This window comes from Chlorocebus sabaeus, chromosome 8, assembly GCF_047675955.1.
Source record: "Chlorocebus sabaeus isolate Y175 chromosome 8, mChlSab1.0.hap1, whole genome shotgun sequence".
In the NCBI taxonomy this organism is placed as follows: Eukaryota; Metazoa; Chordata; class Mammalia; order Primates; family Cercopithecidae; genus Chlorocebus; species Chlorocebus sabaeus.
In genome coordinates this window covers 144,263,949-144,281,375 of record NC_132911.1, presented here as the reverse complement: position 1 = coordinate 144,281,375, position 17,427 = coordinate 144,263,949, and the positions used below count along the sequence as shown (strand labels likewise).

The 17,427-nt window shown below is 52.6% G+C and overlaps 1 protein-coding gene across 2 annotated transcripts in view; it reads left to right on the top strand.

Moving 5' to 3' along the window:
* Positions 1–17,427, top strand: part of AGO2 (argonaute RISC catalytic component 2) — a 119,784-nt gene that overhangs the window by 3,130 nt on the left and 99,227 nt on the right. Inside the window, exon 1 of one of the 2 annotated variants that reach the window (XM_073018377.1) lies at positions 16,282–16,431. The exons of the other annotated variant lie outside the window; for it this stretch is intronic. Coding sequence (XP_072874478.1) covers positions 16,422–16,431 — 10 coding nt within the window. The 5' untranslated portion in view covers positions 16,282–16,421. Of the gene's footprint in view, positions 1–16,281; positions 16,432–17,427 lie in introns of those variants that run through there. 2 annotated transcript variants of the gene reach the window in all.

The following is a 17,427-nucleotide window of genomic DNA, read 5'->3' as shown; positions in this document are numbered from 1 at the left end:
CCATTCTCCTGCCTCAGCCTCCCGAGTAGCTGGGACTACAGGCGCCCGCCACTGCGCCCAGCTAATTTTTTTCTATTTTTCAGTAGAGACGGGGTTTCACCATGGTCTCGATCTCCTGACCTTGTTATCCGCCCGCCTCGGCCTCCCAAAGTGCTGGGATTACAGGCGTGAGCCACCGCGCCCGGCAGTTGTTTGGTTTTTTAACCATTCAAAGGCCTTGAACTGTGTCTGGTGATCGCCTCCCCCAGGGTATTGTCTCTTATGACTTTGCTAGGCTTTCAAGCTCCTGTGTATTACACCCCTCGCAGATTTGCCACAAAGTAACCTCTGTGACATCTAAAACTTGACAGTTGTCTAAATAGGATTGTGACTTTGAGAAGAGCTGACCTTCACCATGGTTTATAGAGCCATTTAACTCCTCCTGCCCCCTCTCTCCCTACCCTCAGTGGTCCCCATGAAGCTGTGGCCAGTTCTCCCAATACTGGTGCCCATTTGCCATGGCAGGATATCACGGTCTACCCATGGGGCAGCAGACATGGCTGAGGCCATCGCAGTATGGCTGGGTATGTGTGCAGAGTCCCCCTTGGGTCTTTGATAAACCCTGGGGAATAATTTAAGTAAGTGTATAGGAAAAAAGATGTAAATGCTTCCAAACTCCTAAAACCCGTACAATTTGAAGAAGCAGAATTATTTTTTAACTTCTAGTTTCCATCTCAACAGTGTCCCCAATGCCAGTCGGGCTTATTCTGTCTGAGCTGTGCAGTGACTGCTCTCCTGTCATGGTCCCGTCTCAGGTGGTTTTGTTTTATGAATCGTTATTCTGAATCTTCAAAACGTAACATTTGAGTTTTAAAAATAGTTAATATTGTGAAATAATTGAAAAGACACAAAAGTAGAGTGACTTGTTTAATACCCTCCCATTTATCCATTACGAAGCTTCAGCAGTCATCAAGGTTTTCCACATTTGCTTCAAATATGCCCCTTTCTGTGGACATTTTCCAAAGTGAATTGCAGACCTGTCATTTTACCTCGCTATTTAAGTATGCGTGTCGAAAGCAATGGAGACATTTCGAATGTGCCCCAGTGCCGTTATCACAGTTAACGGTCTGTGATCAATTTCTCTCATTTTCTCAGAAATGTGTTTACAGTTGGGTGCTTTGGATCCTGAATTTTAACAAAAGTTCACACACACATTTGGGTCTCTGCCTTCCACCTCTAAAGCTAGCCCGCCCTCTCTCTTCTCCCTGCATTTGACTTGTTATATTTATGTCTTTTTTTTTTTTTTTTTTTTTTTTTTTTTGAGACAGAGTCTCGCTCTGTGGACCAGGCTGGAGTGCAGTGGCCCGATCTCAGCTCACTGCAAGCTCCGCCTCCCGGGTTTACGCCATTCTCCTGCCTCAGCCTCCCGAGTAGCTGGGACTACAGGCGCCGCCACCTCGCCCGGCTAGCGTTTTGTATTTTTTTAGTAGAGACGGGGTTTCACCGTGTTAGCCCAGGGTGGTCTCAATCTCCTGACCTCGTGATCCGCCCGTCTCGGCCTCCCAAAGTGCTGGGATTACAGGCTTGAGCCACCGCGCCCGGCCTTTTTTTTGAAACGGAGTCTTGCTCTGTTGCCCAGGCTGAAGTGCGATGGCACCATCTTGGCTCACTGCAACCTCCTCCTCCTCCCGGGTTCAAGCGATTCTCCTGCATCAGCCTCCTGAGTAGCTGGGACTAAGCCGCCACGTCCAGCTAATTTTCGTATTTTTGGTAGAGATGGGGTTTCACCATGTTAGCCAAGCTGGTCTCAAACTCCTGACCTCAAGTGATCTGCCCATGTCAGCCTCCCAAAGTGCTGGGATTACAGGCATGAACCACTGTACCCGACCTACGTCTTTTAAAATCTCTTTTCTTCCGAGCATTCATGCCTCCCCTCCTGCTCCATTTTTTCTTTAATGGTTTTAGAAAGAACCCCATTGCTCAAAATCTTTGTTTTTTGGTCTCCATTTTGTTGAGGGGGGCTGTTTGGAGACCCAGTTGCTCATGGTTTTAATTCTGACACATTTAAGTGGTGTTTTGTTTTGTTTTGTTTTGTTTCTGAGGATTGGGGTTGCTCTCTGTTGCCCCAGCTGGAGTACAGTTGCACAGTCATGGCTCACTGCGGCCTCAAACTCCTGGGCACAGGCCGCCCTCCTACCTCAGCCTCCCTAGTAGCTGAGACTACAGACATGTGCCGCCATGCCCAGCGAAGGTTTTTTCACTTTTTTAGAGATGGAGTCCTGACATGTTGCCAGGCTGTTAAGCATGTTTTGGGGCAGGTCCCTTTGCATGTTTAATTTTCAGTTGCAGCAGAATCCTTTTTGTGGTCCTCTTTCAGCAGAAGTGACGCTGTATAACCTGTGGCAAATATGGAAGAGAACTGGAGAATCTTGCCCAGTGTATCTCATAATTATTTCAAATAAGAGGGATTCTTTTCTCCCCAGTGTTGGGTTGGGAACGGCTCCCTCCTTCACTTACCTCTGCCCTTATCGTTTGTGGCCAGCTCTGCGCTCCCTGTGGTTGCTGCCTCCTCCTCACTGGGGATCTGCTGGCCCACGCCACACATTCAGAGCCCTAAGCCTGCTGCTGCGGTCAGGGGCCTGCACTTGTTCGCTGTAGCCACTATTCTAATTTTTTCCTCCAAAAGTTTAGGAACTTGAAACCACTCTTTGTTCTCGGTCCTTTACACGTTGTGACCAAATCACCAGGCCCCTCTGGTTTCTCTCTCCATGGAGCTGTATCCAGGGTGAGTAGACTCTTCATCATCTGCACTGGGAGTTTTCTCCAGGGCAGTGGGCACCCGTAAGCTTTCCCTGGTACGACAGGCAGACACAAGACCTGTCCGCGCAAAGCAGGGTGGATGGGCGGCCTCTCAGGTTCAGTGCATTTTTTAAATCTGGGGCTTGCGTATAGCTTAAAGACGAACAGGCTTGAACATTTTAAACTTGTTTCACCCCTCATGGCACTGCACTTCCTGAAATCCTCATAAAATCTGATGGGCGTGAGTGTGGTGTCATTGAGGTTGCCACTGGTTCTTTCCAAAGGGTGCTGACGTGCGTCCCCGTGGTGAGCTGGGAGAAGCAGGGTGTGGGAGGCGGGCCAGGCCTCCCTCTGTCTGCCAGGAGCCAGGCTGTGTGGGTTGCGTCAGGAACTGGAAGCCCTACCTCTTTCTTTTTCTCCTTCTTTTTTTTTTTTTTTTTTTTTTTTAAGACGGGGTCTCACTCTCATGGCCCAGGCTGGAGTGCGGTGGCACAGTCAAGGCTCACTACAGCCTCAGCCTCCCCTGGCTCAGGAGATCCTCCCACCTCAGCCCTCCTGGGCAGCCTCCCAGGTAGCCTACAGGTGTGCACCACCGCGCCTAGCTAATGTTTTGTAGAGACGGGGTTTTCCCTGTGTTTCCCAGGCTGGTCTGGAACTCCCGGATTCAAGTGACCCACCTGCCTCAGCCTCCCAAAGTGCTGGGGTTACAAGTGTGAACCACTGTGCCCGGCCCCTGCCTTTTTCCTCTTCTCACTGTCATCGAGGTGGACAGACAGGAGTCTGGTCAGACTCCAGCCCCGTCCACATCTGCTTGCGTGGCCTCAGTTTTCTCACCTGTGAAGTGGGGACTTTGGCCTGGATGACTAGCGTCCTCTCCAACCTGACTTCCCTCATACAGTGACTCTTCTGCCTTCCCACCTGGCCCCGGCCAAGGGGCACGGGTGCCTGTGCTGGAGGGGAGTGGCACGTTCCCCACGAATCCCCACGAATCCTTAGTCTGCATACCGTGACCCGGGACAGAAGAGAAGGTGCTGGAGGCCTGCAGTGACAGCCAGAGTCAAGGTCACATAGGCTGGCAGAGCCTGGCTCCTACTCTTTCTTGCAGTGTTTCTTTTCCTGTTTGATGTGTCAAAAAAATCCATGACTCCCAGAGTTAGGCATTTATTATTATTTTTTAATTTCTTAATTAATTAATTAATTTTGAGACAGAGTCTCTCTCTGTTGCCCAGGCCGGAGTGCAGTGGCACACTCTCGGCTCACTGTAACCTCCGCCTCCTGGGTTCAAGTGATACTTGTGCCTCAGCCTCCTGAGTAGCTGGGACTACAGGCATGCGCCACCATACCCAATTTTTTTTGTATTTTTAGTAGAGATGGGATTTTGCCATGTTGCCCAGACTGGTCTCGAACTCCTAAGCTCAGGTAATCCACCTGGCTCAGCCTCCCAAAGTGCTAGGATTACAAGCGTGAGCCACCATGCCCGGCCTATTATTATTATTATTGTTATTATTATTTTGAGATGGGGTCTCACTCTGTCGCCCAGGCTAGAGTGCAGTGGCGCAGTCACGGCCCACACGGCCCACTGTAGCCCTGACTTCACGGGTTCAAATGATCCTCCCACCTCAACCTCCCAAGAAGCTGGGATGATTTTTTGTAGAGATGGGGGTCTCGCTGTGTTGCCCAGGCTGGTGTCACTCCTGGCTTCAAGTAATCCTCCTGCCTTGGCCTCCCAAGGTGCTGGGATTACAGGTGTGAGCCTGTACACCCAGCACAGAGTTGAGCATTTCTTAGAAGCATCTGTGACCTAGGCCAGGTTTGGGACCCACTGGGTTTGGAATAAGGGTGGGGAGAGGAGGTAGAAGCCCTGGAGCATCCTCATGGGAGTGGAATTGAGGGAGGGAGGAGCCCATGCCAGAAGCATGGAGGACAGCCCCAAGACAGTGGGGTCAGCGCATCTGTGGGAGATAGCGTGTTGGGTGCCCCACAGGGGACTTTGTGGGGTTCTCCTTTACTGATGAAGCATGGAGTTCTGACAAGTGACCGCCATGCTTGTGTGCGGTGCCCCCTGTGGTTTCATGTTGCTGTGAACACCACTAGTCCACTACCAGACGGAAGGGGACTTCTGGAGGTGATTACTGGCACTTCAGTAAATGCCATGCAAATTGGCCAATACCTGTTTTTAAGGACCTGTATCCCAAAACAAACAGAACTGTAGCAAGGCTTAGAAACAACCAGACTCAGAAACTCAGGTGGCTCCTAACCCGAATCTCTTATTGTAATTGACATCCATCTTGGGAAAATCCTACTGGGGTAGTAACTCAGGGCAGCGTTGTCCTTTGCCGTGTCATTGCTGAGTGTTTCAGCTCTGGGTTTTTGTCGTTAGAGAGTTAGGGTACTCTGCTGCCAGAAGGCAGCCACTAGACACTTTCATCTTGCAGCTGTACCTAAAAAGATCAAAAACCAAAGTTCACAGGTCATAGCCATTTGAGATGTTTGTCAGGCTTGACTCGTGAGTAAGATAATACAACTGTTGTGAGTTTGTCTTTCCAACATCATGCTGACTGGTTGGAGGGGTTTGCAGCAGCGCTCTTGTTCCGATGGTCGGAGGACCTGAGGGTGCTTTGCCCTGTTTGTTTTTGAGCTTTGAAGGTGAAAGGACCCTCCCGTGGGACCCACGTTCCCAAGCCTCTCTGGCGTCTTACTCTAAGTGAGCTTATTTAGGGCGGGAAGCTGGTGGGCACTGGGTGTAAATGGGGACTCTGTAGCCCCTGCTTTGGGGTGGGTGTCCGAGTCCATTATGATTGTAGGGTGATCAGTGCCCTGTTTTGTGTGGCGCTTGGCGTGCTTGGAGACCTGGACACCATTCTAGTCTGAGCACGGCCCCATGCTCGTGTGCAGGCTGAGCAGTGGGAATGAGAAGCCTGGGGAAGCCCTGAGGGATGGCGGCCTCCCCTGCCCCTCAAGCTGGCAAGCCGGGGCATCATTTGTTTTATGCTGTTTTTACAGGGACAAAGGAGTTAATAGAGTGACACGAGTAAAAAATGCAGAGAAAGCAAGGAAGATGCCAAGAGTGATGTGGGGGTGACTTGGAGCAGATCTGTGTGTGGAGGTGCCTGAGCTCTGGGGACTGGCTGGGGGCTCATGTGACGTTGCAGGATGCCCGCCTCAGCATGACATCAACCCCAGCGCAGGCTCAGGCCAGGCCCACCTCAGCAGAATCCTGGCCATGTGACGGGCGTCTCGCCTCACCTCTCTGAACCTCAGTCTCCTCTTCGTACAGAGTGAAAACCTCATCCTCATGGTGGTGGTGCTTTGATCAGAGCAGATGATGCGGGCGACCTGCAGTTGCGTCCCACATGCGGGGCCCTCAGAAGGTCCCTCTGATGGTGACTGTTACTCCCGCCGTGGTGAGGGCGTTACTCTGCCTGGCAGTAGGGCGGGTGCTCCTCCTCCCTTTGATCCTCTTTGTTGACCTCTGGGTCTTTACTTTGCAAGCAGGGAAGGATAAGAAAACATTTTAAAACACTTATCTCTGATAAATAACATTCATCTGTCTGGTGTCCACAGCGGTCTTGAGAGGCTCGGGCTGGGGACCTAGAAGATGGCCTGTGTTGCTCAGAGCTCACCTCCATACAGACCCAAGTGCACCGGACCCCAACAGCACTTGGGACCTTCCTTGCCCGCTCGTAGACAGGAGCGATGCTGAAAGGGCGCCAGCTGTGCCCCCCGGGCCACGAACCAGACTGAAGCCGGTGGAACTAGAAAGCCACGTGCTTCCCATGGCTTTGCCGTGGTGGCTCGAGTGGCCCCATTGGTGACTGGGGCAGGGGACGTTGCTGGGCACGCTTTGGTCCCTGTGCATGCTGCTGCTGCGTGAAGTATGCAGTCTGCAAGATGCTAAAATGCGTGGCTCACTGTAAGAACGGTCACGTTAGGTGTGGATGGATTCTCAGTGCTGAGACGCTCACTCATCATACCTTAACTTCGCTGTTGGCCCTGGAAGCTTTCTGGGGGGTGGTCCCTGTTCTGTGCAGCCCCCCTGAGGAGTGCAGAGCATTCTCCTGGAATGTTCTGGAACACTTGAGGGTAACCCTGTGGACATAGCCTAGCCATTTCAGGACTGTCTGGTGAACACAGGATCTGGGTCGGGGATGCACATGGTGAGTCGGCAGGAATTCCGGTTGGACTCCCCCGAGGAAGCTTCGCAAAGGATGTGCCATTGGAGGGAACCAGGCTGGGGTGAGGCCCGTTCATGGCCTGTGATTGAGGAGAGGGCTTGGCGGCAGCATCAAAACAGGACTCAGCAGTGCGCCAGGTGTAAAGCACCCCATGGATACGTAGGATAAAAGACCATGGTCGGGCAGGGTCAGGGGCTGGGGCTGGGGAGGGGTGAGGTCGGGCAGGGTCAGGGGCTGGGGCTGGGGAGGGGCGAGTTGCCTGGTGATCAGCACAGACCCACCAAGAAAGAGTGGGACTGGGCCGGGCGCAGTGGCTCACGCCTGGAATCCCAGCACTTCGGGAGGCCAAGACAAGCTGATCACCTGAAGTCAGGAGTTCGAGGCTAATATGGTGAAAACCCATCTCTACTAAAAATACAGAAATTAGCCGGCCTTAGTCGCGGGCGCCTGTAATCCCAGCTACTCGGGAGGCGGAGGTTGGAGTGAGCTGAGATCGCGCCGCTGCACTCCAGCGAAGGAGGGTGCAGCCAGGGCCCAGGTGCAGGCTGAGGCAGGGGGGTCAATACCAGGGACATGCAGCAGGGACCAAGCAGGGGAGGGATGCCAGCTGACTTAGTCTTTAAAAGGAGCCCTGTGGCTACTGTGTTAGAAACAGACCAAGAGGGTGGGGTGGAAGCAGAGAGGCCTTCCTGGAGGAGGCTGCTGGGATGGTCCCAATGGACGGCATGCGCCGGGGCGAGAGGACCACTGGAAGGAGCGGGAGAGGGGTGTGTGCCATGCACCGTCCCCTGCCTCCAGCGTGGTCTGTCCGTGGTTGATGCTGCTTCTCTTTGAGCCCCGTCCCATTTCGCGTTTCTCATTGCAGACCCCAGTGGCATCATCTTGTTGACAGATGTTTCAGAAGATGTCACCACATGACAAGGGTGTGTGTCTGTCTCCCTCTCTGCTCCTTTTATGCCCCCCATAGTGTCCGGCATCTGAAGGCCAAGCCTTCCTCCCTGCTGGGGAGCACACGGTGCCAGGGTTGCCCATTGCTCACTGGTGTGGATGTTCACAGTTGGCGGCCTCGGAATGCGAGGACCAGAGCCTCCTCCTGAGCCCCCAGCCTTGCTGTTTGTTGGGGACACTGGCTGCTCGGTGCTGCCGTCTCCCGCAGCTGCGTCTCCTGGGTGTAGCCCGGCGTGTTCTCTGTCCCGAGTGTCTTTCTTGCAGACCGGTGGTCGGAGCTGGAGGGTGGTTGGATGCAGGCTCTCCAGGTTTGGGTTTGTTCTGCCGCTGTCCATCCCCGTTCAGGTTGAGGTGGTCACGCGCCGAGCACGCCGGCTCTGTGCCCTGGGGTGCGTGCAGTGTGGATGTTCTGGCTTCACTTCTACAAATGGGGACTTGCCCTGCTTGGCTGGTTGGGGTGTGCTTGAAGACAGGGGCAAGGCTGGCCCCAGTGGGCTGCCTCCCAGAGTGAGGCAGGGCTCCAGAGGAAGCGGAGCCGAGTGACCCGGTCGAGACCTCCTGGGCAGGGGCTCTTCGGAGCTGGCCTGAGGAGAGTGGGTGCCACCCATGCAAGCCAGTGTGAGTGTCTGTTATGTACAAGCTTGGTTCCAGAAACCCAGGAGGGGACGGTCCATTGCACTCACCCTGCATCTTCCTGGCTCCCAGTGCATCTCGCCCTGTGGTGGGCTCTCCTGTCCACGTGTCTTCATCCCCCACTGTGACCTCCTTGCCCCGGGATCATCTTGGTTCCCTTGTGTCTACTTTGCAGTGTTCGCCATGTGTTTTCTTTTACTCACTAAAGGCTTACTGCCTTTGGTCATTTCTTTGTTTAAGAGTTAAATCTGCATGTTGAAACTCACTTGCCCTATTGAAAAGTTCCATAGCCATCCCGCCCTGGGACCTCTTCTTGTGGTTTGTGGCTCCGTGACAAGTGGCCTCCCAGGGCTGTGTTTGGGGTGGGAGGTGGCGTCTGTGGCCTGGCAGGGGTGATGACGGTGGCCATTATGGAGGGAGGGGCCATGGGGCCGCATCCCGTAGCTCTGATGGAGACAGGTAATAGGTGTGCACGGGAGGGAAGCATGGCCACATCAGAGGGCACTCGGCAGGACGGTGCCCTCTGTTCCCACCAGCCCTGTCCTTCTGGGTGTTGCTAGGTCCAGGCGTGCCCCGTGTCCATCCCGGGGTCAGACCGTTGACTGGCTGCTGGAGGCTGAGTGCCTCCCTGTGTGCCCTCAGGAGACAGGCCAAGGCTGGAGTGCCAGGGGGACATGTGGCAGTGACATCAGATGAACCATTGTAAGATAAACAGTTCAGTGGCATGTAGCGCATTCACCGTGTGGTGCAGCCGTCATCGCTGTCTACTTCCAGACCATCTCATTCCCCCAAGAGGAGACCCCATGTGCGTTAAGTCGTCACCCCCATTCCCTCCCACCCAGCCCCTGGGAACTCCCCGTCTGCGTTCCGTCTCGCTGGATTGACCTATTCTGAGTATGTTCTACAGATGAGGCCACACAGCCAGTGAACTCTTGTGTCTCCTTCTTTCACTCGACATGTCTTCAAGGCCCACATGGCATCAGTGTTTCATTTCTTTTTGTCTTCAAGTATCTGAGTGGATGGATATGTCCCAGTTCATCCATGATTTGTCTTGTTTCCATCTTTTGACTATTATAAACAGTGCTGCTGTGAGCATTTGTGTACAGGTTTTCATGTGGACGTGTGTGTTAATTTCTCGTGGGCTGAGTGAGATGGTGGCTCTGTGTATAACTGTTTGAGGGCCCGCTGAGCTGTTGTACAGTGGCTGTACCATTTCCATTCCCGCCAGCCGTTGGCGAAGGGTTCAGTTTCTCCCCATCCTCATCAACACTTGTTATTATCATCTGAAACTTTTAGAAAGTGAACCATACTAAACCATTCCTAGCAGATTAGTTACCAGACTGAAAAAAATGTTGGATTTAAGATGTTTTGCCCAGATCACCTAATAGATATTAGGTGTGTTCATTTCTTCATGCCAGAATGTACAGCATATTTGGAACCTGGATGACTAAATGAACATAATAAAGGTAAACATCAGGGCCGGGCGCGGTGGCTCAAGCCTGTAATCCCAGCACTTTGGGAGGCCGAGACGGGCGGATCACGAGGTCGGGAGATCGAGACCATCCTGGCTAACCCGGTGAAACCCTGTCTCTACTAAAAAATACAAAAAATTAGCCGGGCGAGGTGGCGGGCGCCTGTAGTCCCAGCTACTCGGGAGGCTGAGGCAGGAGAATGGCATGAACCCGGGAGGCGGAGCTTACAGTGAGCTGAGATCCAGTCACTGCACTCCAGCCTGGGGGACAGAGAGAGACTCTGCCTCAAAAATAAAATAAAATAAAATAAAATAAAGGTAAACATCATTGAACAAGGCTGAAAAGGGAGTCCGGTACCCAGACTCCATCCTGGATGCCTCATATGTCAAAGAAGCTTGTTCTTTGAGTCAGTGTTGAGTGACAGCTATGCGCTGGGGTCATGCCCGCGACTGGGGACAATGGTGAATGGACACAGTCTTGGCTTCTGCCCTGCGAGCTCACGGTCTGAGTCATGAACGCAGATGTGAGTCTGTGAGCAGTCACACAAATCCCTGGAAAATGGCAGGTGTCTCCAGCGCAAGCAAGTGCTTGGTCCAGTAGGAGGGGCAGGAATGTGGCCCCGAGCGTGGGGTGTCAGGGACTGCTGCGGCCAGAGGCTGCCAGAGCACAGCCATCGTCCTCCAGCCCAAGGAGGGGCAAGTGTGGGAGACAGCGAACCCACTGGCTGCAGGGTGGAAAACGGTTGGCACGTGGCTTGGAGATCATCAGAAATGGCACCTGTGAGGGCAACTGTGGGCGGAGAGATGGAGCAAATGTGACGTGAGGGAGAGGCTGGTGAGAACTTCTGCTCCTTTGGCATGGATGGGCACAGTTCAGGAGTCAGGGAGATTGCTGGAGCCCAGGGGTTCCAGGCTACAGTGAGCTATGACTGCACCCCTGCACTGCAGCCTGGGTGATGGAGCGGGACCCTATCTCTTTTTTAAAAAGAAAAAAGAAAAGGAGACCAGATTTATGTTGAATTTGCAGACTTTGAGGAAAAAAAATTTTTTTTTTTCTTTTTTTTTTTTTTTAAATTCTTTTTTTTGAGACGGAGTCTCGCTCTGTCACCCAGGCTGGAGTGCAGTGGCCGGATCTCGGCTCACAGCAAGCTCCGCCTCCCGGGTTCACGCCATTCTCCTGCCTTCGCCTCCCGAGTAGCTGGGACTACAGACGCCCGCCACCTCGCCCGGCTAGTTTTTTGTATTTTTTAGTAGAGACGGGGTTTCACCGTGTTAGCCAGGATGGTCTCGATCTCCTGACCTCGTGATCCGCCCGTCTCGGCCTCCCAAAGTGCTGGGATTACAGGCTTGAGCCACCGCGCCCGGCCTTTTTTTTCTTTATCTTGGGGACAGGGTCTTACTCTGACACCCAGACTGGCTTGCAGTGGCACAATCTCAGCTCACTGCCTCTGCCTCCCTGGCTCAAATGATCCTCCTCCCTCAGCCTCCCACAGATGCATGCCACCATGCCTGGCTAATTTTTTTGTATTTTTTGTAGAGACAGGGTTTCGCCATGTTAGCCTAGGCTGGTCTCAAACTCCTGAGCTCAAAGCATTCTGCCCACCTCAGCTTCCTAAAGTGCTGGGATTACAGGCATGAGCCACCATGCCCAGCCAAGAAGAAGTTTTAAAGGGCTTTTTATTGTGGAAAAATTCAAATATACTTAAAAGTGGAGGAGAAAATAGAAGGAACATTCACGTGACCGTCACTCAGCCCGTCCTCCTCTCCTGCTCCGCACCCTCCATCGTTTGAGTCATGTCGTTTCATTCATAAATATTCTCTTACCATTTTACTTGACAGTGATTTTAGGCTTACAGAAGAGTGTCCAGAGTGGTGCAGGGCTCCTATAGATGGCTTCCCCTGTTGCCATCATCTTGTCTGATCCTAAGGCAGGTTGGCATTGCTATAGGCCTCTTACCCGGCCTGCAGCTCTTAGGCACATCTGTCCATTTGACTAATGGCCATTTTCTGGATATTCCATGTTCACTTCTGGAGCCCCCTCCCGCCCAGGCTCCCACGTGGCCGGTGCTGTTGCCTGAAGGCTCCTCTTCCTCCTCCCTTCTTCCTGACCTGGGACCCCTTCAGGTGGCCCCGCATCTTTTCAGCGTGCCTCTTCACATTCTGACTGTTTGTCTTCTGGAACCTGCAAGATGCTCCGGGCTCCCTGTATTTTTCCTGCACTAGCCCATTTCATCCCTGAGCTCCTGTTCTATTATTGGAGGATGATGCTAGAACACACAGGTCTGGACGCAGGCAAGAGACACACACGTCCACACTAGCATGTGTGTGCACACATGCTTATCCACTGCATTCTTGTTAAAAACCATGGGATCATACCAGCGTTTCAGATTCACCTCCACCCCAGCAGGGTTTCTCGCCTCCTCCATTGCTTATAACATTAACAGGTGTTAAGAAGCCTGGCGCTCACTGTCCACAGTGTGTCTGCTTATTCGTTGAAACCTAGCGTGCCCGTAGAGTGTGGAGAATTGCCGGCCCTCTCCCCTGCGAGACAGACTTTCTGACCGGAACCCTCATACGTGTGTGTGGCTCTTTTTGTCTTTGGCCTTCCAGTGCAGTTGGAACGCTGCTTTCAAGAGTTGCCTGGGGGAGGTCCGTCCTCTTCTGTGCTCTGCAGTGCAGTGAGCGCGAGGCCTTAGCCTCAGGCCTCCCGCGGCTTCCTTAAGCCTCTGGCCTGCCCAGTCCCTGGCGCCAGGTCTGTTTTCCCTGCTCCCTTCTCTCTGACCCCCTTGGTCTGAGCCACGCCTCTGGGCCCCAGCATTGCTGGACCGCGTGGTTGTTTTATTTCTCTTGTGTCCTTGCGTCCAGAGTGGTAAGACATTCAGTGGATGGTTTGTGGATGGTCATTAGTGGTCCAGAGCGGTCAATGCGGCTGTTGTTCGCGTTGCACTTACAGCTCCTGTTAGGGAGCCGGTCCTGGTGTTGCCCGTGGATATTAGGGTTGCTGCCGAGCCTGCGCCACAGCCCATCCCTAGCGACTTGGCAACAGTGGCTGCCAGGTGCGGGTGTGGCTGTGTCTTGTATGTGTGTGGGCAGCCCAGGGCCAGGGGGCCCCCTCCTTCCATGGCAGCCTCTGTCTGCATCACAGAGATAAGGCCACGGCCGCCACTAGGATAAGCAGCCAGCAGCTGCTCTCGGAGGAGCCGCCCTGACCCCTCCCATCATGCCGCCGTGGGGTTTCCACGCAGAATTTTCCTTGGGCAGAGTTGCTTTTTGATTCTAGTTTTTAAAAAAACTGTTGTTTCCATCATGATGGAAAGACATGCCCATTTCAAATAATTTAGAAGATGTGGAAATAAAAGGAAAAAAAATCACCTGTAATATTACTCACAAGAAATATGTTTCTTTTTTTTTGAGACGAGGTCTCACTCTCTCACTCTGTCACCCAGGCTGGAGTGCAGTAACACAATCACGGCTCCCTGCAGCCTTGGCCTCAGGAGATCCTCCCACCTCAGCCTCCCAGGTAGCTGGGACTGCAGGTGCACACCGCCACCCTGGCTGATTTTTTGTGTTTTTTGTAGAGACGGGTTTTCACCATGTTGCCCAGGCTCACACGTTTTCTATACATGGGTAGACAGTTGGGATCAGCCACATTTATGATTTTCTGTCTTTCTTTTTCAATTGTCTTGAGCATTCCTGAGTACTATTTATTTGGGGAGGTATATTTACAGTAGTTTTGGGTTCTTTAAGGTCTTGCTTTGTCACCCAGCCTGGAGTGCGGTGGCATAATCACAGCTAACTGCAGCCTCAACTTCCTGAATTCAACTGTTTCTCCTGCCTTGGCCTCCCGGAGTGCTGAGATGATAGGTATGAGCCATTGCACTTGGCCAACTTTTTTTTTTTTTTTTTTTTTTTTCCTGAGATGGAGTCTTGCTCTGTCACCTACGCTAGAGTGCAGTGGCACAATCTCGGCTCACTGCAACCTCCGCCGCCCGGGTTCAAGCGATTCCTCTGCCCTAGCCTCCCAAGTAACTGGGATTACAGGCGCCCACCACCATGCCCGGCTAATTTTTTATTTTTAGCACACCCTTAGCCTCCCAAGTAGCTGGGATTACAGGCGCCCACCACCATGCCCAGCTAATTTTTTATTTTTAGTGGAGACGGGGTTTCACCATGTTGGCCAGGCTGGTCTTGAGCTCCTGACCTCATGATCCACCTGTCTCAGCCTCCCAAAATGCTGGGATTACAGGCATGAGCCACCACGCCCGGCCCAACTTTTTTTTTTTTTTGGAGACAGTCTCACTCTGTTGCTCAGGCTGGAGTGCAGTGATCACGGCTCACAGCAGCCTCAACCTCCCAGGCTCAAGCAGTCCTCCCACCTCAGCCTCTTGAGTAGCTGGGACTACAGGTGTGTGCCACCACACCTGGCTTTTTTATTTTTTAGTAGAGACAAGATCTCACTATGTTGCCCAGGCTGGTCTCAAACGTCTGGCCTCAAGCAGTCCTCCCACCTCAGCCTCCTTAAGTGCTGGGATCACAGGCCTGAGCCACCATGCCCAGCATCCAACAATTTTGTTGTTGTTGTTGTTTTTATTTTTCTTTTGAGACAGAGTCTCGCTCTGTCACCCAGGCTGGAGTACAGCGGCGCGATCTCGGCTCACTGCAAGCTCTGCCTCCTGGGTTCACACCATTCTCCTGCCTCAGCCTCCTGAGTAGCTGGGACTACAGGTGCCCGCCTCCACACCCGGCTAATTTTTTTTTTTTTTTTTGGTATTTTTAGTAGAGATGGGGTTTTACCATGTTAGCCAGGGTGGTCTCGATCTCCTGACCTTGTGATCTGCCCGCCTTGGCCTCCCAAGTGCTGGGATCACAGGCGTGAGCCACTGCGCCTGGCCCGCATCCAACAGTTTTTAAAGTAAAAGGATGATGGCAGCACACAGATCAGAGGGTGGGCTCCTGTGGGACAGGATCACGCCCATGGGCAGCTGTGCTCAGTTCTTGATTATTCTCCACCTACCAGCTGCGTGACCAACATTGGTGTGGCATCAAAGCTCTTCGTTTGGGCAGGACAGTGGTGGTTCTCAGCCTGGCGCAGTGGCTCACATCTGTAATCTCAGCATTTTGGGAGGCTGAGGCAGGTGGATCACTTGAGGTCAGGAGTTCGAAACCAGCCTGGCCAACATGGTGAAAACCCCTGTCTCTATAAAAATACAAAAAATCAGCTGGGCATGGTGGCAGTTGCCTGTAGTCCCAGCTACTCAGGAGGCTGAGGCAGGAGGATTACTTGAACTCTGGAGATGGAGGTTGAAGTGAGCCGAGATCTGCACCCCAGCCTGGGCGACAGAACGAGACTCCATCTCAAAAATAAAAATAAAAAAAAAAAAGAATGGCGCTGCTCTCACAGGGTCGCTGAGATTCAGCAGGTCAGTACGCCCGAGAGCGTGGTGTGCAGCGAGCACTTGTGTTAGCTGCTAGTTGTGTTGTTGTTTCTCTTACATATATGCCTAGAACACCCTCTTTTTCAGAGTGCTTCCTTCCAGTGTCTGACAAGGTGTTTGGGGATGAGGGGGGTCCACTCTCTCACTGCCGGAGGCTGGACCTGCCTCCCGCTGCATCCCGGCATCCTGCATCGTTGCTTGCAGAGAGCAGAGCTGCAGGAAGCATTTGGTGGAGGGTGTGCGGGGTTGGAGGGTGTGTGGGGGTAGAGAGCGGGGCGGGGATGGACAGGCTGCCTGGTGAAAACACACAGGGCTCCGCTGGACGCAGTCAGTGCTGACGTGTGTCCCTTTCTTGAGGGCCGCTTACAGGTGCTCCTTATAAATCCACTTGTGCTCAGTCCCTGCTGGGTGGAGGCCATACCGCAAGGTCAAGCGAGGTGGGGGCAGTGAGCTGTCTCCCCCTGAGGCTCTCCTGTTCTGTGAGCCTGCAGTTGGGCAGTTCTAGGGGCTCTGGCACCGAGGCCCTGGGCTCTCACCCAGGCCCTGCCCACTGCTGCTGCCTCTCTGCCTGGCTCCTCCTCTGTAAAATGGGGATGATAATAGTGACTGCTGTCATTGTTAATTATTATAAATAATACCTATGTGCTAATATGAAATTATGTGTCATAACCATCAGAATATGACCATAATGCATTGCATTTTATTATAATTTAGTTCTTATAAACAATTGTTGATTATAATTCGTTGCAATTATTATCAATAAGTGATTGTGTTAATTACGTAATAGTTACCATAGTTAATAATTGTTGTTGTTGTCATAATTAGTAACAGGAATTACACTGTGGGAGTGAAGTGAATTAATGCATGGGAAGTCTTCTTGGAGCATAGGAAGCCCTTGGTGCTGGTGGCTCGCTGTTGCGATGGGTGGCAGAGCTGTCATCGGTCCTTTGAGGAGTGAGCCTCTCCTGTAGGAATCTCAAAATGATCTTCGGTAAGATTGTGCCAGTGCTGCCTGGATAAAGCAGGGTACAGGTGGGATGGCGGTTGGGGTCTCCTGAGGAGTCTTGTCTGGCATGGACTGTGGGATGTGGGAGCCTCATGGGGCTTGGTTACAAGGGTGCTTGTACAAGAATGTGGAGGACTCAGTGCAAACCTTGTCTTGTTCTGAGGAAGGCACGTGCTCTGAGGGGGAGCCTCTTGGCTCGGGGCTCACTGATGACAGGGTACGTGTTGATTCCGATGAAAGATATCGGAAAGCATGTTTCTTACAAAATGCCCTTGGAATGGGAACAGGCATCTTTTGTTCTTTTAAGTGACTCTGCAGGTATTTGGTCCCATCGTTTGCTTGGATATTGTCAAAGTTTGTTTTCTAAACAAAGCCCCAAAGAGACAGAGCAAACACAGGAGTGCTGCAACTCAATCGTGTGTTTAATTGAGAACAGACCATGGGCAGGGTCTGTGGCGCGCAAGGGGCATGGCTGTGGTGAAGCCGGATGGGCAGGAGGGTGGTCTGGTTCCGAAAAGCAAAACCACCTTGAGCATGGTAAAAGTTTCATTTCACTGTGGCTATCCCCTAAACATTGGCTGTAGTGGACAGAAGCCACCATTTCCTACCTGATGTCAACCACTTCTGTTCTGTCCCTGAAGTGTCAGCTCCTGGCCAGGCAGTGGGGCGGGCCCCACTTCATGCTGGTTCTGTGGCTTTGAACTCACGAGCCTGCCACCCTTCAGAGTACTCTGAGCGGGCTGTGTGCCGGGGGGAAACACTGCCTGGGCCGGGGCCACCGTGGCGTGAGAAGGGCCGCCTGGGGGCCCAGGGCCCGGGGCAGGTGGGCACGGAGTGGGTGCTGACTATGTGTGCTCTGGGCCGTTGGCGCTGAGTCTTGCAAGTCTGGCCAGGGGGCTGTCTCCATTATTTCACTCCCTGTTTGTTTATTTTATTTTGGTTTACTTTGTTTATAATATTTTATTTTGAGACCGGATCTCA